General features: G+C 43.6%; 1 protein-coding gene across 2 annotated transcripts in view; it reads left to right on the forward strand.

Moving 5' to 3' along the window:
• LOC139376128 (laminin subunit alpha-3-like) overlaps nt 1–27563 on the forward strand; it is a 103913-nt gene that overhangs the window by 29679 nt on the left and 46671 nt on the right. For both annotated transcript variants that reach the window (XM_071118344.1, XM_071118345.1), the window contains exons 3-15: nt 2948–3065; nt 5858–5976; nt 6100–6270; nt 7388–7485; nt 8643–8758; nt 9870–9988; nt 10873–10963; nt 11989–12120; nt 15131–15181; nt 18017–18064; nt 26692–26826; nt 26914–27048; nt 27245–27379. In XM_071118344.1, coding sequence (XP_070974445.1) covers nt 2948–3065; nt 5858–5976; nt 6100–6270; nt 7388–7485; nt 8643–8758; nt 9870–9988; nt 10873–10963; nt 11989–12120; nt 15131–15181; nt 18017–18064; nt 26692–26826; nt 26914–27048; nt 27245–27379 — 1468 coding nt within the window. The remainder of the gene's footprint in view (nt 1–2947; nt 3066–5857; nt 5977–6099; nt 6271–7387; nt 7486–8642; nt 8759–9869; nt 9989–10872; nt 10964–11988; nt 12121–15130; nt 15182–18016; nt 18065–26691; nt 26827–26913; nt 27049–27244; nt 27380–27563) is intronic.

A 27563-nucleotide genomic window follows, 5' to 3' on the forward strand; every position in this document is an offset into this window, starting at 1 on the left:
GACGAGCGTCAGAGCCGGTGTAGTATGATTCAATCTTAATCCTGTATTGACGCTTTGCTTGTTTTTATGGTTCGTCTGAGGGCATAGCGGGATTTCGTATAAGCGTCCGGATTAGTGTCCCTTCCTTGAAAGCGGTAGCTCTAGCCTTTAGCTCAATACGGATGTTGCCTGTAATCCATGGCTTCTGGTTGGGATATGTACGTACGGTCACTGTGGGGACGACGACGTCGATGCACTTATTGATGAAGCCGGTGACTGAGGTGCTATACTCCTCAATGCCATCAGATGAATCCCGGTACATATTCCAGTCTGTGCTAGCAAAACAGTCCTCTAGTGTAGCATCCGCGTCATCTGACCACTTCCATATTGAGCGAGTCACTGATACTTCCTGCTTTAGTTTTTGCTTGTAAGCAGGAATCATGAGGATATAATTATTGTCAGATTTAGCAAATGGAGGGTGGGGGAGAGTTTGTATGCATCTCTGTGTGGAGTTAAGGTGGTCTAGAGATTTTTTTTCCCCCTCTGGTTGCACCTGTTACGTGCTTGTAGAAATTAGGTAAGTTTGCCTGCATTAAAGTGCCAGGCCACTAGGCGCAACATTTCTGGATGAGCATTTTCTTGTTTGCTTATGGCCTTTTTCAGTTGGTTGAGGGGAGTCTTAGTGCCAGCATCGGTCTGTGGTGAGAACTCTCTTGGTAGATAGTGTGGTCTTCAGCTTATCTTAAGGTACTCTACCTCAGGCGAGCAATACCTCGAGACTTCTTTAATATTAGACATCACGCACCAGTTGTTATTGACAAATAGACACACACCCCCACCCCTAGTCTTACCAGACTCTGTTCTGCTGGTGCATGGAAAATCCCGACAACTCTATAGTATTTGTGTTGTCGTTGGAATATAATTTGTACTGTGTACTTCAGCTTGTGTCCTCAAATGTGACTACACCTTAGTGTAGAAAAGTGATATTTTAATCTTTCTGACAGTGTAAGCATTACTAGGTAATGTTTATGGCCCTCTCATGATAAATAATTACATCGGGGTATGCCTATTTCGGCAGAAATCTACATTTTGATATTACATTTAACAAATCACAGAAGTGGGGGTGGGGGTGGTCAGGTGTGTTTGTTTACACTGCGATTGTCACGTGCCGTGTGGTCTGATGTTGTAAGTTCTAATTCCAAACTGGGAAAAGGCAATGTCAACCACCACAAAGACCGCTTTGACTGTTGAAAAAAGCAGCTTTTAATTCTATTCAATCGAACTGAAGCAACCCGCTCTTGAGCCCTGATGATGATGATGATGATGATGAGATAGGAACATTGAATGTGGAAACATAGCCGTGAGGGCCTTAGAGATAGGGTAGTGTACACTGGGGGAAGGATAAGTCATCTTCATCATCAGGTGCTCTTGTGTAGCCTGTGTTGTCTGATGGTAGAGATATCGTTTCGGATGGCCGGGAGGGTGGGTATCTCAGAAGCACCTGCAGCAGTTTCATCCACTCCACACAGGTCTTGTTGAGCCTTTGTAATATCCGACTGTTGTATTTTACTGTACCATACATACTACACTGAACAAAAATATCAACGCAACATGCAAAGTGTTGGTCCCATTTTTCATGAGCTAAAATAAAATATCCCAGAAATGTTCAATATGCACAAAAAGCTTATTTCTCTCAAATGTTGTGCACAAATTTGTTTACATCCCTGTTAGTGAGCATTTTGCCTTTGCCAAGATGATCCATCCACCTGACAGGTGTGGCATATAAATAATCTGATTAAACAGCATGATCATTACACAGGTGCTCCTTGTGCTGGGGACTATAAAAGGCCACTCTAAAATGTGCAGTTTTGTCACACAACACAATGTCACAGATGTCTCAAGTTTTGAGGGAGCGTGCAATTGGCATGCTGACTACAGGAATGTCCACCAGAGCTGTTGCCAGAGGATTTAATGTTAATTTCTCTACCATAAGCCGCCTCCAACGTCATTTTAGAGAATTTAGCAGTATTTCCAACGGGACCTCCACATCCGGATTCTTTACCTACGGGATTGTCTGAGACCAGCCACCCCGGACAGCTGAAGAAACTGTGGGTTTCCACAAAGAATTTCTGCACAAAATAACCAGTCATAAACCGTCTCAGGGAAGCCAATCTGCATGCTCGTCATCCCCATCTGCAGTTTGGCGTCGTAACCAACTTCAGTGAGAAAATGCTCACCTTTCATCGCCACTGGCTAGAGAAATGTGTTCTTCACGGATTAATCCCGGTTTGAACTGTACTGGGCAGATGGCAGACAGCGTTGTGTGGGTGAGCAGTTTGCTGATGTTAATGTTGTAAACAGAGTGCCCCATGGTGGCAGTGGGGTTATGGTATGGGCAGGCATAAGCTACGGACAATGAACACAATTGCATTTTGTCAATGGAAATTTGAATACACAAAGATACCGTGATGAGTTCCTGAGGCCTGTTGTCGTGTCATTCATCCGCAGCCGTCACCTCATGTTTCATTATGATAATGCACAGTCCCATGTCGCAAGGATCTGTACACAATTCCTGGATGCTGAACATTTCCCAGCCCGCATACTCACCAGATGTCACCCATTGAGCATGTTTGGGATGCTCTGGATTGATGTGTACGACAGCACGTTCCAATTCCGGCCAATATCCATTGTTGCATTTTGCATCTTTTATTTTTGCCGGAGGTACAGTAGAGTAGATTATTGTTGTTGACGTGATTGTGCTCTGGCCTTCACGTAAAAGGAAATGGAGTATTGTCTGTGGCTGAGGCTCAGCCTTCTGCCAGGTCTGAGCTGTGGTTAGTGGACCAAGGCCCAGGAAACCACAGCGTTTTGTACCAACCACATCTAATGCCAGAATCCATTAACAATATGGTTGTTTGTAGCCCTCTGTTTCACACTGATCTGCTCTTTGTGCTAATATTGTTTTCAGCTCTTCCATGTGGCCTACATCCTCATCAAGTTTGCCAACGCCCCTCGACCTGACCTATGGGTCCTGGAGCGCTCCCTGGACCATGGGAAAACATATGCTCCATGGCAGTACTTTGCTCGTAAGTATGACTGTTTTATTTTCCCATTCACACGTCTGTTGTGCTGGTGCTTCTCAAGGCTCTTGGTTGGGTCTGGTAGTCAGCTTTTGCAGGACTTGAAAACTGTTGAAACAGTTTAAAACTGTTCTGATATAAGAGTTAACCTGTCGTCCGGTACATGTCGAGATTGTGTTGCTGCTTAATGCAGCCTAGAGGGAATTGACAAACATTATAGATTGTGATAAAATACCTTCGAAGTGAAAAGGATTTGTGAAGTCTAATGACATGTGCTGTTCTCCAGTACTGTAATCCTAATACTTACCATAAGTGCAAAGAGCTTGGTTTATGAGTAACTTATGATCCAGTCAGTTGGCCTGCCCTCTCCAATATACTGTACCTCCCCATAGACCAGCCTGCTCTTACAGTGAAGACATGCTCAGTCCCTGTGAGGCACCTTTCCAGCAGAAACAGCTGTGCCTTAGATCTCCCTTTGAATTTCAGTTGAGGCTTTTCTTTGTCTTCTCCTAAATCTCTCGGTCTCTCGATCTCTTGAACTCTCTCTCTTAATGTGTCTCTGGAAAATGTATACATTCCTGGCTCTCAATATTTTATGGTCTTTGATTCTTGGTATTCAGTATATTCATTTTCAAACAAATGGCACCAATATTTTTTACTTTTCCGGGTATAACTCAGTCAGTGTTTTGTAATACTGCTCAATGTCAAAGAGGGATAAACCGGATTGCATGTATTATACACTACCATTCAAAAGTTTGGGGTCACTTAGAAAAGCACACTTTGTTGTCCATTTAAATAACATAAAAATCATCAGAAATACAGTGTAGACATTGTTAATGTAGTAAATGACTATTGTAGCTGGAAACGGCAGATTTTTTAAATGGAATATCTACATATGCATACAGAGGCCCATTATCACCAACCATCACTCCTATGTTCCAATGGCACGTTGTGTTAGCCTTTTAAAAGTCTAAACTTGGATTAGCTAATTCATCATTAGAACACCCTTTTGCAACTATGTTAGCACAGCTGAAAACTGTTGTCCTGATTTAAGAGGCAATAAAACTGGCCTTAAGACTAGTTGAGTATCTGGAGCATCAGCATTTGTGGGTTCGATTACAGGCTCAAAATGGCCAGAAACAAAGTACTTTCTTCTGAAACTCGTCAGTCTATTCTTGTTCTGATAAATGAGGGCTATTCCTTGTGAGAAATTGGCAAGAAACTGATGATCTCGTACAGCGCTGTGTACTACTCCCTTCACAGAACAGCGAAAACTAGCCCTAACCAGAATAGAAAGAGGAGTGGGAGGCCCCGGTGCACAACTGAGCAAGAGGACAAGTACATTAGAGTGTCATGTTTGAGAAACAGATGCCTCACAAGTCCTCAACTGGCAGCTTCATTTAATAGTACCCGCAAAACACCAGTCTCAACGTCAACAGTGAAGAGGCGACTCCGGATGCTGGGCTTCTAGACAGAGTTGCAAAAAAAAATCCATATCCCAAACTGGCCAGTAAAAAGAAAAGATTAAGATGGGCAAAAGAACACAGACACTGGACAGAGGAAGATTGGAAAAAAGTGTTATGGACAGACGATTCTAAGTTTGAGGGGTTCGGATCACAAAGAAGAACATTAGTTAGACGCAGAAAAAATGAAAAGATGCTGGAGGAGTGCTTGACGCCATCTGTCAAGCATGGTGGAGGCAATGGGATGGTCTGGGGGTGCTTTGGTGGTGGTAAAGTGGGAGATTTGAACAAGGTAAAAGGAATCTTGAAGAAGGAAGGCTATCACTCCATTTTGCAACGCCATGCCATACCCTGTGGACGGCACTTAATTGGAGCCAATTTCCTCCGAAACACCAGGACAATAACCCAAAGTACACCTCCAAACTATGCAAGAACTATTTAGGGAAGAAGCAGTCAGCAGGTATTTTGTCTATAATAGAGTGGCCAGCACAGTCACCAGATCCCAACTCTATTGAGCTGTTGTGGGAACAGCTTGACCGTATGGTACATAAGAAGTGCCCATCAATCCAATCCAACTTGTGGGAGGTGCTTCAGGAAGCATGGGGTGAAATCTCTTCAGATTACCTCAACAAATTGACAACTAGAATGCCAAAGGTCTGCAAGGCTGTAATTTCTGCAAAGGGAGGATTTTTTTGGACGAAAGCGAAGTTTAGAGGACACAATTATTATTTCATTATTTAGAACCTTGTTCACGTCTTGACTATATGTCCTATTCATTTTGCAACTCATCTCATGTATGTTTTCATGGAAAAGTGACCCCAAACTTTTGAACAGTGGTGTGTATATATTATGCTTGAGGTTATCATGCAGTTTCCACACAAAGTTGTTGCTGTCTTGTCGATAAAGGAGATCAGATTGTCTTATCAGTGGACAGGGTGGGAATAGGTCAGATAACCTAGTATCCACATGTGGAAATCAGCAGTCAGTAGAAGCTTGTAAAGGATGCTTAAACAATTGTTTTGCCAAATCTGATTTTGAAAAGAGGTTACTGTACTTACCATGACAGCAAGGTTGGGAGACGCCTCTGTAGCCACATGCGTCGATAGGGCACAGGTTCAAATTGTGATTTAGTGAGACATGTGAACAGGGTAAAAGAGGACACCAAGACATTGATGAAGCATTGTTATGTACTGCTACAACAGAGCGCTACAAAGGGCGAGGGGGCTACAGTAATGGAAATAATCAGAAGAATTTTAATGAAGTCTTTTAGAAACATAGCTTTACGGTTGGCCCCTTATAAAGTGGTTGACATGTCATTCTGTTTGTTCTTTTCAGATTCTAAAAGGGAGTGCATTGAGAGGTTTGGCAAAGAACCAAATGGACGCGTAGTCCGAGATGATGACCAGATCTGCACCACAGAGTACTCTAAGATCGTTCCATTGGAGAACGGAGAGGTGAGAAACTCACTGGGAACATAAGGTTGTCACTATGTTGAATCCTGTAAAATGTGTCAAAAGACTACTACTTCTACAGAGTGATGGTGACATTTGTGTCTGAGTAATGTTGTTGTTGTCCAGATTGTGGTGTCCCTGGTCAACGGTCGCCCGGGCTCTAAGAACTTCACCTATTCTCCAGTGCTGAGAGATTTCACCAAGGCCACCAACATCCGCCTGCACTTCCTCAGGACCAGCACTCTGTTGGGGCACCTAATTACCAAGGCCCAGAGGGACCCCACTGTCACACGCAGGGTGAGTCACACAAAAGGCACCCAATTCAGTTAATTTCATTACAGTTCAGGTCAGTTCAATTCAATTTACTTCAACTTTACCACCCCCCCCTCAGGGGCAACCAGGAATGCGTCATCAACAGAGCACAAACCCATAATGACATGGTCTCACACCAACCTGTTCTGTTTAGCCTACCTTCTGCCTCATTGCCAAATGTGACAAGATGTAGCCCCTCTCAGCACCTTTCTGCTGACACAAACACACTGACCTGATTTCTCTCTCGCTGCACATTCCTTCCTCCTGGTCGGGGCTCCCTGCCAGAGGTGTCTGTCCAGTCTTCACCAGGGTAATTCCCTCCACACACAGAGAGAGAATGTGAAGACTGGTCCAGACAGCTCCCTGGTGCTGCAGGAACACGCTTCCAGTAACACAGCCCAGTGTGGGACGACACACACACGCGCAGACAGACAGGCGCACGAGCACACGTTTTTAGAGCAAGTGTGTACAGTTAGGGTGTATATGAATCAAAAGGAACATGTTTATGCTCTCAGAGCAGTGCCCCAGAAGAGAGACTCTAGGGTCCTGTAGAAGCTGGCTGAAACAGTGGGGAAGGGGATACCTAGTCAGTTGCACAACTGAATGCATTCAACTGAAATGTGTCTTCCGCATTTAACCCAACCCCTCTGAACCAGAGACGTGCAGGGCGCTGCTTTAATCAATATCCACGTCATCGCCCAGGGAACCGTTCTTGTTAAGGGTTAACTGCCTTGCTCAATCTGCCTTGCAGATTCTTCCACCTTGCCGGCTCAGGGATTCGAACCAGCGACCTTTTGGTTACTGGCCCAATGCTCTTAACCGATAGACTACGTGCCGCCATATACTGTAGGCTACCTGCTGTTGATATACCGTATAAGATAGGCACACCTGTGTAACTCCAGCTTCAATTATGCTAGTGAGTGTCTGTGGCCTAGGCTCTGACTCAAACCAAAGAACCCAATGTAACTCACCTCGGCTGCATTGGCAGACAATGTCTGGGTTTGTTTAGGTGAGGTTGATATGAGGTGTTTCGGATAGAGCAGATGGTTGTTGGTCTTGCTACAGTGTTCTGACGGTGTTGTTCCCTCTGCGTTGTTGCCAGTATTACTACAGCATCAAAGACATCAGTGTCGGGGGACGTTGCGTTTGTCACGGCCACGCCGAGGTGTGTGGGGGGCGTAACCAAGGCAAACCCAATCGGTGAGTAGTTTACTGCTTTCATACTTGTTTTTACCTGCTTTAATGCTTTCATGCTTGTTTTAACTGCTTTAATGCCTCATACTTGTTTTTACCTGCTTTAATGCTTTCATACTTGTTTTTACCTGCTTTAATGCTCTCATACTTGTTTTTACCTGCTTTAATGCCTCATACTTGTTTTTACCTGCTTTAATGCTTTCATACTTGTTTTAACTGCTTTAATGCCTCATACTTGTTTTTACCTGCTTTAATGCTTTCATACTTGTTTTAACTGCTTTAATGCTTTCATACTTGTTTTTACCTGCTTTAATGCCTCATACTTGTTTTTACCTGCTTTAATGCTTTCATACTTGTTTTTACCTGCTTCTTTGTTTACTGTTTCATTCTCCAGAAACATATTCTTGTCTGTTGTTGTTTATACTTACAGTTGAATCCGTTATCTTTCATTCATTCATACTGTAGCCTATTGGACATGGGCTTTAATTATGTGTGTAAAAGTTCCCCAAAACAAAAACAGAGGATTCATTGAGTAGTTCAGTATGACAAATTATGACTTTAGTTTATTCATCATTTACAGTGGTGAATGGATGTGCTGTGGTTACCGGGTTGTAAAGCATATGGGGGATGAGGTTAACTGAAAAAAGTGTTGTTTTAACTTAAGAGCACAGTGATAGCGTCTGTGTCTGAGGTTGAAAAGATAGCTCTGGATTTGATAGAAAGGAAATGACTTCATCTGTTTGTTTCCTGGCATTGCCATTGTGAAAGGCACCATGTTTATTTTAGTTATCCTGATTAGTAGTGATTGTGATTGTGATGTAAACCATTGACAAGCGGCCAAGATGATGTCCTTATAGAGTTGATGTATTCTATGGGCAATGAAAAACAATAAGGGTCGATGACATCATACTACAGTTTGACAGTGAATGATTGATCCAACCATAGTGGCTTCATTCACTTTGGAAGGGACTTTACTGTTTTACACCTTGCATCAAGGTCCATCTGAAATGGATCTAGATATGTTTTTGAGTCTTGAGTGAGCAGTCACACGATGCTTCTTATTGATTTCTCTTCTTATTGATTGATTGCTTTCTTCAATTGAAAGTCGTAAACATGAAAAAATGATGCAGGAAACCCAGTCTCTTTACTCCTCCTGTCTTTAGGCTGCAGTGCGAGTGCAAACACAACACCTGTGGTGAGTCATGTGACCGCTGCTGTCCAGGGTTCAACCAGAAGCCATGGCGTGCTGCTTCGACAGACAGTCCCAACGAGTGCCAACGTGAGTACCACACTCCACCCTCCTCTCTTGGCCACCCTCGCCTTCCTCTCTTTGCTTTGTGCCAACGTGTTCCAAACCAAGCACAGCATGGTCGGGGGTTGGCATGAGAGTGTGAAAAGGGCAGGGGGGGGGGCAACTTTGTTTTTTGAAGTGGCGGGGACATAATTTTTTTATATATTTTTTTTATCTAGTCGGATAAACTCTCCAAACAGCCTACCTGACCGCTCGGGAGACGTCCGCATGGTCCTAATGCACCACGTTGCCTCGTTTTGTATCACAATCCAATGATAAAACTGGGGGGGGGGGGACAGAAATGCAATTTCAGAATGTGGGGGGGACATGAAAGTTGCGACCCTGGAAAAGGGTGTAACTGTTCTCTGCTTTCTCCTTTGTCATTCAATGACACTGCGCGAGAAAGTACAGCCCCAGAATGTCTTCATTACGGTTCTCCCACCACCTCCTCTACCACATTAGCTTCAGTGCTTAATGCCCTGATATGGTGTTGGAACTAGGAAGACGCCGAAGCAAACTGTTAAGAGAATTACTCATGTGGTATGTGTGTGATGTACTGCACTGCATGCAGTCTACTGTAGCTAGCCCAGCGCCAATACTGCTGTCCTCTACACAGCCACTCAGTCAGTCCCAATGCCAGCTGGTTCCTAATTGCCCTGGCCTGTTGACAAGATTCTCCCTCCCTCCCGAGCCCAGAGTCGGAGATGGTGAAACTGGACCCTGCAACTCTACAACCGCAGAACAAGAGAGAGAGAGATGGAAAGAGTGGAGAAGTCTGTAATCCAATCAGTGCAGTCACGTTTTAGAACATGCACCCTGACCATTCAGAAACATTAACAAGGCAGATTGAGGAGGAGGAAGTAGAGGATGTACTGTCCTGTTAGGGTTGACTGAATACTGAGAGCCTTTCCAGTGACTTTATAGTCACATCACTCTCCTTTGGGAAGGGATAGTAAGTAGATACACTGTAAGATATAAAATACAGAACTTGCTCTTACCTGTCTCTGTTTCGTGTTTGTGTGTGTGTGTGTGTGTGCGCACGCGCCTCTGCTTCATGTGTGTGTTTACTCGCTGACTGTTTCGGGGATTTCTCCCACAGCCTGCCAGTGCCATTCACATGCCACTGAGTGTTATTACGACCCAGAGGTGGAGCAGAGGAGAGCAAGTTTAGACACATTCGGCAGGTACGACGGCGGAGGAGTGTGCATCAACTGCCAGGTATGAAGCCCGTTACAAGTCCGAACTGTGTGTGTGTGTGTGTGTGTGTGTGTGTGTGTGTGTGTGAGACAAGCACCAAGACTGTTCATCATCTACATTTCGGATTTTATGTGTGACATGAATCATTGTAATTTGACATTATGTATGGTATGTATAGCATGTATGTGGGAGCATGTCTACACTAGAATAAGGGTAGTGTTCAGTAGGCACAAAACAGAAGCGAATGGAGTGAAACTAGGAGGTACTACCTGAACTTGTCCAATAAGAAACACTTGTTTTCGTTTGCCATCGCAAGACGTTTTGCTACGGTGTGCCCTAATAAACATGACCCAGATCTAGGAGCAGACATGGAGGTCAGTAATGGAAATTTCACTTCAGGTCCAAGTCAATGTACAAATGGTGGATATTCTCTGTATTAAACTCCTTGTGCAATTGGCATGCAGAGATATCCCTCTCCGTGCAGGGGTTGGCATGTGTTCCAAATCAAACAAGATGTCAGCCAGTTCATTTTGACTAAATCTCCCAAGGCAAAGTACTTTTCCTCAACACCAATTATGAGATGCACTGTTATCCTTTTGGACTAAAATACCCTTTTAGGAAGCATGTTGAAAAAGCCATCTTTCTAAACGGCATGCTCAGTGTGAAAGAGGATAAGGTACTGGTGGTACCCCAAGCAGATGGATTAGCAACAGGAAGGTGTGTTTGATAAAACAAAAAACATTTATCTATAGGTTTTTAGAAAACACCCGTTTTGCAGTTTGTCTTCTTGCCTGAGAGGAACCTTAGTTGCCACTAGGCAACCAAAACATAGTGTCCCTCTGACCCAGTCACTCCATTGTTGTGGGGTGTTTGTCTGACTTCTCTGTGTGTTCCCCTCTCACTAGCACAACACAGCGGGAGCGAACTGTGATCTTTGTGCGGATGGATTCTACAGACCCCATGGATCACCTCCAGAGTCTCACACTGGATGCATACGTGAGCTAGTCCCTTTCTTCTCTTCTTCAAACTGTCTTTCTCAGTTTCTCCTTTCTCCCGTGGCCTTAGTGTCTAGCTTTGTTCCTAAAGTGCCTTCTAATGATGACAATATATTTTTTATGATGTGAAAATATCATCTTTAGTTATATGTTACCAAACAGTATGGTTACTGGCAGAATTGTAGGCCTACATGTGCAGCGTTTTGTCGTGCAGTATATCAAATAGTTGGGGTACTAATGTTTAGTAAAGAGCTGCTGTAGCTTGCTTTCTGACCTAGGGATAATACGTGAGACCAAAATGGAAAAGAGACTTGACCCCAGAGACTTCGGTGTCGTTTGTATACAGAGTGGCACCAACCACTAGCTCTAGCCACTTGTAGTGTTGCTAAATTCGGTGCCACACTTGTTTACATTGCTAGCGTGGTACGTCGTTGGTCCTCCTCGCCACATACAGTGCCTTCAGAAAGTATTCACACCCCTTGACTTATTCCACATTTTGTTGTGTTACAGTCTGAATTCAAAAGGGATTAAATATTTTTTTTTAAAGTTCAACCATCTACACACAATAACCCATAATGACAAAGTGAAAACATGTTTTTGGAAATTAGTGCAAATTTACTGAAAATGTCATGTAGAAATATCTAATTTACATAAGTATTCACACCCCTTGAGTCAATACATGTCAGAATCACATTTGGTCTTTCTGGGTAAATCTCTTAAGAGTTTTGCACACCTGGATTGTACAATAACGCACTGTAAATAGCTGCCGGTTGTGTTTGTGCTTTGAGTGTGGATTAAATGAAAATGGTTGCCCTCAGGGCTTTGGAGAGACCAAAGAAGCTACAAATTAAATGAAGTAAGCTTAACAGCGGAAGGTGTTGACTTGGGAAAACACAGACAGTAAAAGCTGGTTAGTTCCATCATCATTTTCTTTGATTGTTGTTGTATGTCTCAAGAGCAGTATTTTGGTGTGTTTGCGTATGTGTGTGGGCACATTTCTGTTTGTGTGCGTGTGTGCGTGTACAGCCTGCAGGTGTGATGCCAGGACTACTGCTGGTTGTGAGATGGGGACAGGACGTTGCCACTGCCGGCCAGAATTCACCGGAAACAACTGTGAACGCTGTGCAGACAGCTACTTCGGCTACCCACAGTGCATCAGTATGTAACCTTTCCTCATTTCTGAGATGATCTCCATATTACTTGTATAAATCGATTATTTGGCATAGGAAATCTGTTGTACCCAGAGAAATGAACAAACGAATGAATGAATAACAAGTAAGAACCGATAGAGTGCCAGGCCCTTGCTCGGTGTACATTTGGACCCAGTCCTGCATTTTACCTCAGGGGAAGCATGACTATAGTAAGACCCACGAGTGTATTGAAGAGTTGGGATCTGAAGAATGCAAATTGACCTCATTCCTACATATGCTGTTCATTGCAACATGATCAAATTTATGTTGAATTATTTAATGTTTTGGGTCGTTTTCCTTTGTGTGCTTGTCAAAAAGAGTTACAGACACTTAGAGAGACTAGCCAAGATTGCTCCTCCAACGTGCCCAGAAGTATGCAGGAAATGTTTTCCGTGGAGCTGCAATACTGCTACAACGTACCTGCAGAGAAATTGAAATATCAATCCTTTACCACGCTCACCTCATTCTGTCATAGCATGTCAACACAGACACATACCACACCTTGTCTGTCTTTAGGTTGAGTTGTTGTCACATATTCTGACCATATACCTTTAGATATTGTGGCAGTTCGTGATGATGCACAAGGTCATGTGTCAACAGTCTGTATTTAGAGCATTCCTTGTGCTTCTTCTGGTGTCAGACCAAGAGCAATGACTGACAAGCCCTTATTTTAGGGCGTCTCTCCACACTGACTTGCCACAGCAATCATCATGTGTCACGCACAATATGTTTAGAAGAATAGATCAGCATTACAGTATGCCTGCCAAACTCTCACAAAATGTCTATTTTCTGAAAGGATCCATGATAGGAGTACTTCATATTGGGACACATATTGAGTAAGAGATGTTGTACAGTTGCTATTTGAATGATGCCATGTTCATCTCCAAGGGGCCCTCTTCGTCATAGGCGCCAGTCCTTATTCCTCACTGTTTACTGAGATTCTAAATCTGGAATCTGTTTAACTGGTGTTCTCGGGAACAATCCAATCCCATAGAAAGTGAAATGTCTTCCTGACTCCTGGCCTCATTCCACATCCACCCTACTCAACCCCATATAATACTTGAATCATGCCAACCACAGTAAAAACGGAAGGGTCTGTATATTATCTTGATTGTCCCGTTGGTTTAATGATGGAAGACACCAATCATTAACTAAACCTATCATGGCAACGTTTTATGCCGGAGGTTTAATCCAGAAAATGTAATGAGTGATTAATCGTACCCAGGTGGTTGGTTAGCTTTACGTTGTCATATAAACAGAAGATTTAATGTGGAATAAATAATTAGGGTTGGCATTTTATTAATACAAGACAGAGATTTATTACTGGATGTGATTATTAAAAACAGTTTTTTTTTTTTTTTTTTTTTTTAAATCTCTTGGAGCGCTCCAAGAGCAGTCTAAACATGTAGACCTCTACCAACTTTTGGGTGTGCGCCAGGCCAGTTCATACCTCTTATTAAACTCCCTGGAAGTAATGAAGGTTATTTGTTTGAGGTGGGCTGCTATCCATTGATGCCATCTCTATTTGCCAGGAGGTTTTCTTTTTGGTCTTTGAATTAAAGCTCATGAAGAGAGCTTTAGGGAAGAATCACTCTGATTCAAATCATGTTGCATCGTTTAGCATTTACATGGGGTTTTCAATTAAATGTATTTCTTACTAGCTCTTACCTTGTTCTTAGTACCACATACACTATATATAAAAAAGTATGTGGACACCCCTTCAAATGAGTGGATTCGGCTTTTTCAGCCACGCCCGTTGCTGAGAGGTGTATACAGTCGAGCACACAGCCATGCGATCTCCATAGACAAACATTGACAGTAGAATGGCCTTACTGACGAGCTCAGTGACTTTCAACGTGGCACCGTCATAGGATTCCACATTTCCAACAAGTCAATTCGTCAAGTTTCTGCCCTGCTAGAGCTGCCCTGGTCAACTGTAAGTGCTGTTCTTTTGGAAACGTCTAAGATCAACAACGGCTCAGCTGCGAAGTGGTAGGCCACACAAGCTCACAGAACAGGACTGCCGAGTGCTGAAGCGCGTCTGTCCTCAGTTGCAACACTCACTACCTAGTTCCAAACTTCCTCTGGAAGCAAGGTCAGCAAAATAACTGTTAGTCCGGAGCTTCATGAAATGGGTTTCCATGGCCGAGCAGCCACACACAAGCCTAAGATCACAATGCACAGTGCCAAGCGTCGGCTGGAGTGGTGTAAAGCTCCGCCATTGGACTCAGTGGAAACGCGTTCTCTGGAGTGATTAATCACGCTTCACCATCTTGCAGACAAATGACAAATATGGGTTTGACGGATACCAGGAGAACGCTACCTGCCACTAGGCATAGGGCCAATTGTAAAGTTTGGTGGAGGAGGAATAATGCTCATAGGCTGTTTTTCATGGTTTGGTTTAGGCCCCTTAGTTCCAGTGAAGGGAAGTTTTAACACTACTGCATGCAATGACATTCTAGATGATTCTGTGCTTCCAACTTTGTGGTAACAGTTTGGGGAAGGCCCTTTCCTCTTTTAGCGTTACAATGCCTCCGTGCACAAAGCTAGATCCATACAGAAATGGTTTGTCGAGATCGGTGTGGAAGAACTTGACTGGCCTGCACAGAGCCCTGACCTTAACCTCATCGAAGACATTTAGGGATGAATTGGAATGCCGACTGCAAGCAAGGCCTAATCGCCCAACATCAGTGCCCGACCTCACGAATACTCTTGTGGCTGAATGGAAGCAAGTCCCCGCAGCAATGTTCCAACATCTATTTCAAAGCCTTCCTAGAAGAGGCCATTATAGCAGCAAAGGGGGGACCAACTACATATTAATGCCCATGATTTTGGAATGAGATGTTCGACAAACAGGTGTCCACATACTTTTGGTCATGTAGTGTAGATTGCAACATTACTGGAGTAGAGCAATGCACTCATGACACCGAAGATATTCATGGTGTTGAAATTGATCATACGTTTTTCTTTGTAACCAGGATATCCAATCTACCAGCCCACCACCAAATCTCCTGCAGGCCATATAGTAGGTAAGTGCTGCTATAGTGGGTACGTGATGCTATAATTAACCACAGTGTAATGTAATCTAACAAACAGTTGGACGCAAAGGATTTACTTCTCATACCAGAACAGGCCCAAGACCGTGAGCACATACCCCAACCAGAAGCCATGGATTACAGGCAACATCCACACTGAGCTGAAGGGTAGAGCTGCTGCTTTCAAGGAGCGGGACTGTAACCTGGACACTTATAAGAAATCCCGCTGTGCCCTCGAACCATCAATCAAGCAAAGCGTCAATACAGGACTAAGATTGGATCCTACTACACCGGCTCTGACGCTCGTCTGATGTGGCAGGGCTTGCAAACTACCACGGGCTGCATAAAGCCATAAGCAAACAAGAAAATACTCACCCAGAGGTGACGCTCTTAGTGGACGGGGACTTTAATGCAGGAAAACTGAAATCCATTTTAGGCCGCGTTTACTCCACACACAGAGACTCGTGCAAAGCTCTCTCTCACCCTCCATTTGGCAAATCTGACAACAATTATATCCTCCTGATTCCTGTTTACAAGCAGAAACGAAAGCAGGAAGTACCAGTGACTCGCTCAATATGGAAGTGGTCAGATGACGCAGATGCTAAGCTACAGGACTATTTTGCAAGCACATACTGGAATATGTTCCGGGATTCATCTGATTGCATTGATGAGTACACCACATCAGTCACCGGCTTCATCAATAAGTGCATCGATGACGTCATCCCCACAGAGACCGTACGTACATACCTCAACCAGAAGCCATGGATTACAGGCAACATCCACACTGAGCTGAAGGGTAGAAGTGCCGCTTTCAAAGAGCGGGACACTAACCAGGACGCTTATAAGAATTCCCTACTTGCCCTACCATGAACCATCAAACAAGGAAAGTATCAATACAGGACTAAGATTGAGTCCTACTACACCGGCTCTGACGCTCGTCAGATGTGGCAGGGCTTGCAGACTATTACAGACTACAAAGGGAGGCCCAGCCGCAAGCTGCCCAGTGATACAAGCCTACCAGACAAGCTAAATTACTTCTATGTGCGCTTCGAGGCAAGCAACACTGAAGCACTCTCCATAGCCAATGTGAGTAAGACCTTTAAACAGGTCAACAGTCGGATTACCAGGACATACTGTATACTCAAGAGCATGTGCTGACCAACTGGCAAGTGTCTTCACTGACATTTTCAACCTTTCCCTGACCGAGTCTGTAGTACCTACCTGTTTCAAGCAGATCACCATAGTCCCTGTGCCAGAGAACACCAAGGTAACCTGCCTAAATGACTACAACCCGTAGCACTCACATCTTTAGCCATGTGCTTTGAAAGGCTAGTTATGGCTCAGATCAACACCATCATCCTAGAAACCCTAGACCCCACTCCAATTCGCATACCGCCCCAAAAGATCCACAGACGACGCAATCTCTATTGCACTCCACACTACCCTTTCCCACCTGGACAAAAGGTACACCTACGTTAGAATGCTGTTTATTGACTACAGCTCAGCGTTCAACACCATAGTGCCCTCAACGCTCATCACTAAGCTAAGTGGGTAGTGCGTTCAGCCCAGTACATCACTGGGGCCAAACTTCCTGCCATTCAGGACTTCTATACCAGGTGGTGTCATAGGAATGCCCTAAAAATTGCCAAAGACTCTAGCTCCCTAATCATAGACTGTTCGCTCTGCTACAGCATGGCACGCAGTACCAGAACACCTTGACTAGGTCCAAAAGGCTCCTTAACAGCTTCTACCCCCAAGCCATAAGACTGCTGAACATCTAATCAAATGGCTACCTGGACTATTTACATTGACCCCCTTTTTTTTTACACTGCTTCTACTCGCTGTTTTATTATCTAGGTATAGTCACTTTACCCCAACCTACATGTACATATTACATCAATAACCTCAATTAACCTGTACCCCCCCGCACATTGTCTCGGTACCCCTGTAAATATAGCTTTGTAATTTAAAAAAAACTTTCGTTTGTTTCGTAAATATTTTTTTAACTCTTATTTTTCTTAACTGCATTATTGGTTAAGGGCTTTTAAGAAAGCATTTCACGGTGCATGTGCCAAATAACATTTGATTTGATGACCACATAAAGCGCAGCAGGTAGCCTAGCGGTTAGTGTTGTGCCAGTAACCAAAATGACGCTGTATCGAATACTCAAGCCAACAAGGTCAAAAAGTCTGTTGATGTTTCCTTGAGCGAGTAACTTAACCCTAATTTGCTCTAGGGGCGCTATATTTCACTGCACCTATCTGTTGTATGTGACAATTAAACATGTTTATTAACATAAACTGCCCATGTTCACTTGTTGTACAGTATGTTACTCTGATTATGCTCTTGTTTATCTGATCAGAAGTGATAGAGCTGATGAGTTTACCTTTGTAGTGTAACAACTGTGGCTTGAAATACAATATTATCATGATACTTAGCTCCCGATACGATATGTATTGCGATTCTCACTATTCTCTATGTATTGCGATTTGACACTTTGATTTTATTGCGATTCGACGTTCCAAACATATTGCTCACCATGTCTGCTGCAGAGGGACAAGAGAGAACCATGAGTGAATTCGTTTGGATCAGTCTTGTAAAAGAGCTGTAAACATGTTGGCTTAAAAAGAAGATGGATAACAAGCTAGAGAAGGAGAAATACCAGAGTTTTGGTGCAGTAACACATTCTTTTTTTTAATCGATACTTGCAGTCAGAATCGATTCAATATCGGAAAAAAATAACGCAATACTCTCTCTCTTTCTCTCTCTCTCTCCCTCCCTCACACTCTCTCGCTCTCTTCCTCTCTCCCTTCCTCTCTCTCTCCACAGAGCCCACTGCCTGCCCTGCTGGTTATTTTGGAGCACCCAGCTGTCAACGTGAGTGTGTTTAGACTACACTAACAGTTTTTATCGCGCCTCAGCTCTGACTCCTGTAAGGCAGTCGGGCTCCTGATACCTCTACGGGAGTGAGGCTCTTGTTGGTCAGGTTGAGTTATATAGGGTTAGGATAGGTCATAAAATAGTGGATTACTAGACCTTTTAGCGGATCATTCAGTCCAAATGGGTTTAGGTGTCAAAGGGTTTTTATAGCTCATACTGTCTGCAGATGACAGAGGTTAGTTAATGTTTGTATACTGTGTCGATCCAGACAGTGAGAATATAACCATACGGTATTGGGTTTACAGTAATCCACAGTATGCCACGTTTATGTTGATTAGACAAAAATGCTTGTATGTGATTTAAATTAAATGAGACTCTCCATGTGACATAATAACTGTTTAACTTTGCCAACTGCACCGTGTACTCATCTGATTATTTCAAGATCTTGGGATATTTTACCCAGTAAATTGACTGAGAACACATACTCATTTACAGCAACGAACTGGGGAATAGTTACATGGGGGATGAATGAGCCAATTGGGAGCTGGGGATGATTAAGTGCCGATGATGGTGTGAGGGTCAGATTGGGAATTTACCCAGGACACCAGGGTTAACACCTCTACTGTTATAATAACTGCCATGGGATCTTTAGTGACCACAGAGAGTCAAAACATCTGTTTAATGTCCCATCCGAAAGACAGCGACCCTACAAAGGAAAATGTCCCCAATAACTGCCCTGGGGCACTGGTATAAATATATATTTTTTGGGGACCAGAAGAAAGAGTGCCTCCTACTGGCCCTCCAACACCATCTAGTCTCCCATCCAGGAACGAACCAGGACCATCCTTGTTTAGCTCCAGCGTCAAGCCAGCCGTGGGATGCAGGGTGGTATGCTGCTGGCACCAGTATCAGCATGTATTCTTTCATGGGGTTTTGACTGACGTCCCCAATAGTTGCCTTGTCTTCTTCCCATAATACCACTGGTCAGCTGGGATGGTTCAGGGAAAAACTAACATACATTTTTTAATAGCTACGGTCCCCTCCCTGTTCGTGGCTCTTTAAGCAATTTTATAGTATTTTGTTTGTTGTTGTTATTTCTCATATTATTAGCTCTGAAAGTTTTGTGTATTCTTACATACAGCCAGAATTAACTTTTGGATATCAGAGCAGTGGTAACTCACCAGCATTTCAACTGACTTTCCTGAATTGGATCCTTTGTTCGTACCCCCCAAGGCGATTCCACTTATTCCAGAGGCTGCTCCAAAACACCACCGGCAGAAAAGAGGTATTCGGAGTGGACTTTTAGTCCAACTTAGGAGGCATGCAAACCATCCACCACTTTCAAGTATATTTCTCACTAATGTTCAGTCCCTGGACAATAATGTAGACGAGCTCAGGGTGAGGATCTCCTTCTATAGAGACATCAGGGACTGTAACATACTCTTTCATGGAATCATGTCTCTCTTGCCAGTACATCGCGCAGATAGCAATGAAGAACTCTCCGGGACAATGAAAGAGTTGTATGTTTCATGATTAACTACTCATGGTGTGATTGTGGTCACGTACAGGAACTCAAGTCATTTTGTTCACCCGACCTACAGTACCTCACAATCAAATGCAGACCGCATTACCTCCCTGGAAAATTCTCTTCAGTCATCATCACAGCCGCGTATATTCCTCATCAAGCCGATACCACGGCTGCTATCAAGGAACTACACTGGAATTTGTACAAACTGGAAACCACATGCTGAAAGCCACATTTATTGTAGCTGGGGACTTTAATAGAGCAAGTCTGAAGAAAATGCTACTAAAGTTTTACCAACACATTGACTGTGCTACTAGCGCATCAAAAACTCTGGTCTGCTCAATCAGAATCCATGCTCAAAGATTGTTTTGATCACGTGGACAGGGAAATGTTCCGGGTTGCCTCTGAGAATAACATTGATACATAACTGACACGGCGACTGAGTTAATCAGGAAGTGTATAGGAGATGTTGTTCCCACCGTGACAATTAAAACCTATCCAAACCAAAAACCGTGGATAGAAGGGCAGCATTCGTGCCAAACTGAAAGCGCAAACCACTGCATTTTAACCACTTCAAGGTGACTGGGAATATGGTTGAGTACAAACCTTCCGTAAGGCAATCAAACAAGTAAAATGTCAGTACAAAGACAGAGTGGAGTTGCAATTCAAAGACTCAGACACAAAACCTATGTGGCAGGGACTCCATACAATCACGTATTATGAAGGGAAAACCAGCCACGTTGCGGACACCGACATCTTGCTTCCAGACAAGCTAAACATCTTCTTCACCCACTTCGATGAAAACACACTGCCGCCCCCACCGCTTCCAGGGACTGCGAGCTCTCGTTCTCCGTGGCCAGCGTGAGTAAGACATTTAAGCATGTTAAACCTTGAAAGGCTACCAGCCCAGACGGCATCCCTAGCCGCATCCCTAGCATATGCAGACCAGCTGGCTGGAGTGTTTACGGACATATTCAATCTCTCCCTATCCAACTCTGCTGTCCCCATTTGCTTCAAGATGTCCACCATTGTTCCTGTACCCAAGAAAGTGAAGGTAACTGAACTAAATTACTTGCCCCATAGCACTCACTTCTATCATCATGAAGTGCTTTAAGAGACTAGTTAAGGAGCATATTACCTCCACCTTACCCAACACCCTAGACCCACTGCAATTTGCATTAGATACACGGATGATGCAATCGCCATCGCACTGCACACTGCCCTGTCCCATCTGGACAAGAGGAATACCTATGTAAGAATGCTTTTCATAGACTACAGCTCAGCTTTTAACACCATAGTACCTTCCAAGCTCATCATTAAGCTCGGAGCCCTGGGTCTGAACCCCGCCATGGGCAACTGCATCCTGTACTTCCTGACAGGCCGCCCCCAGGTGGTGACGTTAGGCAACAACACTTCCATTTCGCTGATCCTCAACACAGGGGCCTCACAAGGGTACGTGCTCAGCCCCCTCATGTACTCCCTGTCCGTCCATGACTGTGTGGCCGTGCACGTCTCCAACTCAATCATCAAGTTTGCAGACAATACAACAGTGGTAGGCCCGATTACCAACAGCAACGAGATAGCCTACAGGGAGGAGGTGAGGGCCATGGCAGAGTTGTGCCAGGAAAATAACCTCTCCCTCAACGTTAACAAAACGAAGGAGCCAATCGTGAACTTCAGGAGACCTCAGAGGGAGCACGCCCCCATCCACATAGACGTGGAGAAAGTGAAAAGCTTCAATTTCCTTGGCGTACGGATCACTGACAATCTTAAAGGGTCCACCCACACAGACATTGCGGTGATGAAGGCGGAACAGCTCCTCTTCAACCTCAGGAGGCTGAAGAAATGTGGCTTGGCCCCTAAGACCCTCACACACTTTTACAGTTGCACCATTGAGAGCATCCTGTTGGGCTGTATCACCGCATGGTACGTCAACTGCACCATTCACAACTGCAGGACTCTTCAGAGGGTGGTGCGCAACACTGGAGGCACATTGCCTGCTCTCCAGGACCTCCAGGACATCTACAGCACCCGGTGTCACAGGAAGGCCAAAAAGATCATCAAGGACTTGAGCCACGGCCTGTAAACCCGCTACCATCCAGAAGGCGAGGTCAGTACAGATCCATCAAAACTAGGACCAAGATACCGAAAAATAGCTTCAAATTCAAGGCCATCAGACTGTTAAATAGTCACCACTTGTCAGACTCTGCCCAGTACCCTGACCTGAGCTTTAGTCACTAGCTGTCTACCACCCAGTTACTCAAAACTGCACTGTAGAGGCTGCTGCCTACGTGCATTCGGAAAGTATTCAGACCCCTTGACTTTTTCCACATTTTGTTATGTTACAGCCTTATTGTACAATTGATTAAATGTGTTTTTCCCCACATCAATCTACACACAATACCCCATAACGACAAATCGAAAACAGGTTTTTAGACATTTTTGCTCATTTATAAAAAAATAAAATAAAAAAAAACTGATACCTTATTTATTCAGAACCTTTGCTATGAGCCTCGGAATTCAGCTCCGGTGGAATTGTCGGAATTGTCTGTAGAACTCAGAGACAGAATTGTGTCGAGACACAAATCTGGAGAAGGTCACCAAAACTTTCTGCAGCAATTGACGGTCCCCAAGAAAACATTGGCCTCCATCATTCTTAAATGCAATAAATTTAGAACCACCAAGACTCTTCCTAGAGCTGGCCGCCCGGCCAAACTGCGCAATCGGGGGAGAAGGGCCTTGGCCAGTGAGGTGACCAAGAACCCAATGGTCACTCTGAAAGAGCTCTAGAATCCCTCTGTAGAGATGGTAGAACCTTCCAGAAGGACAACCATCTCTGAGGGACTCCACCAATCAGGCCTTTATGGTAGACTGGGCACGCCTTTATGGTAAAAAGGCACAACCCTCTTGGAGTTTGCCAAAAGGCACCTATAGACTCTCAGACCATGAGAAACAAGATTCTCTGCTCTCATGAAACCAAGATTCTTTGAATTGAATGCCAAGCGTCACATTTGGAGGAAACCTGGCACCATCACTATGGTGAAGCATGGTGGTGGCAGCAGTGAATGGGAGACTAGTCATGATCGAGGGAAAGATGAACGGAGCAAAGCACAGAGAGATCCTTTATAAAAACCTGCTCCAGAGGACAACAGGACAGCGACCCTAAGCACACAGCCAAGACAACACAGGAGTGGCATCGGGACAAAGTCTCTGAATGTCCTTGAGTGGCCCAGCCAGAGCTCGGACTTGAACCCAATCAAACATCTCTGGAGAGACCTGAAAATAGCTGTGCAGCGACGCTCCCCATCCAACCTGACGGAGTTTGAGAGAGTCTGCAGAGAAGAATGGGAGAAACTCCCCAAATACAGGTGTGCCAAGCATGTGTCATACCGAAGAAGACAACCTTTGGCTGTAATCGCTGCCAGAGGTGCTTCAACAAAGTACTGATTAAAGGGTCTGAATACTTATGTAAATGTTATTTTTCAGTTATTTTTCAGTTTTCTTTTTTTTTAATAATTGTGCAATCATTTCGAAAAACTAGTTTTTCTTTGTCATTATGGGGTATTGTGTATAGATTGATGAGGGGAAAAAAACGATTTAATCAATTTTAGCATATGGAAATAGTCAAGAGGTCTGAATACTTTCCGAATGCACTGTATACTGTATTCTAGTCAAGGCCTATCCTATTTAACTATATCTGCACATATACTATTCTATCCTACGTATTCTTCGGGTATACTACATATTCTGTCCACACACTATCTATAATGTCTATAAATCTCACCATATACAGTGTATTGCGAAAGTATTCACCCCCTTGGCATTTTTCCTATTTTGTTGCCTTATAACCTGGAATTGAAATGTATTTTTGGGGGTTTGTATCATTTGATTTACACAAATGCCTACCACTTTGAAGATCCAAAATTATTTTTTGTGTGTGAAACAAACACGAAATAAGACAAAAAAAAAAAGAAAAGTTGAGTGTGCATAACTATTCACCCCCCCCCCCCCCCCCCCCAAAAAAAAGTAAATACTTTGTAGAGCCACCTTTTGCAGCAATTACAGCTGCAAGTCTCTTGGGGTATGTCTCTATAAGCTTGCCACATCTAGCCACTGGGATTTTTGCCCATTCTTCATGGCAAAACTGCTCCAGCTTCTTCAAGTTGGATGGGTTCCTGCTGGTGTTCAGCAATCTTTAAGTCATACCACAGATTCTCAATTGGATTGAGGTCTGGGCTTTGACTAGGCCATTCCAAGACATTTAAATGTTTCCCCTTAAACCACTCGAGTGTTGCTTTATCAGTATGCTTAGGGTCATTGTCCTGCTGGAAGGTGAACCTCCGTCCCAGTCTCAGATCTCTGGAAGACTGAAACAGGTTTCCCTCAAGAATTTCCCTGTATTTAGCGCCAGCCATCATTCCTTCAATTCTGACCAGTTTCCCAGTCCCTGCCGATGAAATACATCCCCACAGCATGATGCTGCCACCCCCATGCTTCACTGTGGAGATGTTGTTCTCGGGGTGATAAGAGGTGTTGGGTTTGTGCCAGACATAGCGTTTTCCTTGATGGCCAATAAGCTACATTTTAGTCTCATCTGACCGAAGTACTTTCTTCCATATGTTTTGGGAGTCTCCCACATGCCCTTTGGCGAACACAACGTGTTTGCTTATTTTTTTCTTTAAGCAATGTCTTTTTTTCTGGGCACTCTTCCGTAAAGCCCAGCTCTGTGGAGTGTACTGCTTAAAGTGGTCCTATGGACAGATACTCCAATCTCTGCTGTGGAGCTTTGTAGCTCCTTCAGGGTTATCTTTGGTCTCTTTGTTGCCTCTCTGATTAATGCCCTTCTTGCCTGGTCTGTGAGTTTTGGTTGGCGGCCCTCTCTTGGCAGGTTTTTGTGGTGCCACATTCTTGGTGCTATTCTTTAAATTTTTTGAAAATGGATTTAACGGTACTCCGTGGGATGTTCAAAGTTTCAGATATTGTTTTTATAACCCTGATCTGTACTTCTCCACAACTTTGTCCTTGACCTGTTTGGAGAGCTCCTTGGTCTTCATGGTGCCGCTTGCTTGGTGGTGCCCCTTGCTTAGTGGTGTTGCCAACACTGGGGCCTTTCAGAACAGGTGTGTGTATACTGAGATCATGTGACAGATCATATGACACTTAGATTGCACACAGGTGGACATTATTTGATGAATTATGTAATTGGTTGCACCAGATCTTATTTAGGGGCTTCATAGCAAAGGGGGTGGATACAGATGCACGCACCACTTCTCTGTTTTGTATTCTTTAGAATTTTTTGAAGTTGTTTTTTTTTCATTTCACTTCACCAATTTGGACTATTTTGTGTATGTCCATTACATGAAATCCAAATTAAAAATCCATTTAAATTACAGGTTGTAATGCAACAAAATAGGAAAACGCCAAGTGGGTGAATACATTTGCAAGTGCCTTCAGAAAGTATTCACACCCCTTGACTTTTTCCATATTTTGTTGTGTTACAGCCTGAATGTAAAATTGATTATATGTAGATTTTTTTTACACTGACTTACACACAATACCCCATAATGTCAAAGTGGAATTATGTTTTTTATTTTATTTGTACAAATTAATAAAAAATGAGAATTTGAAATGTATTGAGTCAATAAGTATTCAACCCCTTGATTATTGCAAGCCTAAATAACTTCAGGAGTAAAACAATCCTTAATATGTCACACAATAAGTTGCATGGACTCACTCTGTGTGCGGTAATAGTGTTTTGCATGATTTTTGCATGACTACCTCATCTCTGTACCCCACACGTACAATTGTCTGTAAGGCCCATCAGTCGAGCAGTTAATTTCAAACACAGATTCAACCACAAAGACCAGGGAGATTTTCCGATGCCTTGCAAAGAAGGGCACCTATTGGTAGATAAGTAAAATAAAAATACATTGAATATCCCTATGAACATGTTGAAGTTATTAATTACACTTTGGATGGTGTTTCAATACACCCAGTCTCTACAAAGATACAGGAAACCGCTCAGGGATTTCACCATGAGGCCAATGGTGCAACGGTGACTTTAAAACAGTTACAGAGTTTAATGGCTGTGATAGGAGAAAACTGAGGATGGATCAACAACATTGTAGTTACTCCACAATTTTAACCTAAATGACAGAGGGAAAAGAAGGAAGCCTGTACAGAATTTAAGTACTCCAAGACATGAATCCTGTTTGTACAAAGGCACTAAAGTAATTCTGCAAAAAATGTGGCAAAGTAATTAACTTTTGTCCTAATTACAAAGTTTCATGTTTGGGACAAATCCAATACAACGCATTACTGAGTACCACCATCCATATTTCCAAGCATAGGGGTGGCTGCATCATGTTATGAGTATGCTTGTAATCATTATGGACTGGGTAATTCTTCAGGTTAAAAAAGTAACTAAATGGAGCTAAGCACGGGCAAAATCCTAGAGGAAAACCTGGTTCAGTCTGCTTTCCAACAGACACTGGGAGATGAATTCACCTTTAAGCAGGACAATAACCTAACACACAAGGCCACATATACACTGGAGTTGCTTACCAAGAAGACAGTGAATGTTCTTGAGTGACCGAGTTACAGTTTTGACTTAAATCTACTTCAAAATCTATGGCAAGTCTTGAAAATGGTTGTCTAGCAATGATCACCAACCAATTAATTCCATTCGTTTACTTTTTTAGATATGTGTGTATTGTTGTGTATTGAAGAGATATTATTGCACTGTTGGAGCTAGGAAGACAAGCATTTTGCTACACCCGCAACAACATCTGCCAAATATGTGTATGCGACCAATAGCGTTTGATTGGATTTTGTATTCCCACTTTGTTTTCTCTCTTGCTGGAATCAGCTTAAAGGAAAAAAGCCAGATTGGAAAGATATATATATATATATATATTTTTTTACATTTGAAACGTGGATATAAATACCAGTTCTTTGATTCTGTCTGGGCTTCCCATTGTATGTTTGAGCCTAAATCTAACTTTTCGGCGTTGAAATGTGAGCCAAAAGGGGTATTTTGTGTATTCAGAGATTGTGTGCCATCTGACATGAGTCTTTTTGTGTATGTGTGTGTGTTCAGGGTGTGTGTGTGACCGCGGTGGATCAGTGCTGGAGTTGTGTGATGCGTCAGGGCGCTGCATCTGTCGTGATGGTGTGGAGGGTGAGAGATGTGACCGCTGTCGACCAGGGCACCACTCATTCCCTAACTGCCAAGGTGAGAAACCTGTCGCCCACCTCCCTCTCACCAAACCACACCTCAAATAGCATGTGTCTTCTGACTTGTATCTTTGTGTTTGTTCAGAGTGTGTGTGCGACGGCAGTGGTTCGGTGCTGGAGATGTGTGACGCATCAGGGCGCTGCGTATGTCGTGGAGGGGTGGAGGGCGAGAGATGTGACCGCTGTCGACCAGGTTACCACTCCTTTCCTAACTGCCAAGGTGAGAAACCTTTCCCTCTCATGAATCCACAACTGAAATAGATCAACAATTGTCATCCTCTTTGAAGTTCATTTTACCACGTAACATGACCTCACGAAAGTTCAAGTGGTTTGAAAATCAATTGTTTTGTTTAATTGTTGACAAAAATCAATCAACCTGTAGTTGATGTAAACCGTAAACTTTCCCACCACTTCAGTGTGCCGCTGTGACGGTGCAGGTGTGACTGACAGGGTCTGTGGGCCCAACGGACAGTGCCGTTGCCGTGTCAACTACTTCGGAAGTCAGTGTGACCAGTGTGCCCCTGGTTACTATGGATACCCAGACTGTGCCTGTACGTGTTTTAATCCTCTTGTTTTGGCCGCACCCATGGGAGGGCTACTGTATTACAGACACTGATATGCCCACAGTGACCTTTCCATGACCTTGCTGTTGCTGCTGTTTGAAAAACCGATGGGCATAATCTCACAGGGCTTAATGTAGCCTCATCTTCAGCTCTGTAGAGCTACATACCTTGA

The sequence above is a fragment of the Oncorhynchus clarkii genome, chromosome 20 (genome assembly GCF_045791955.1).
Source record: "Oncorhynchus clarkii lewisi isolate Uvic-CL-2024 chromosome 20, UVic_Ocla_1.0, whole genome shotgun sequence".
NCBI classification, from domain to species: domain Eukaryota; kingdom Metazoa; phylum Chordata; class Actinopteri; order Salmoniformes; family Salmonidae; genus Oncorhynchus; species Oncorhynchus clarkii.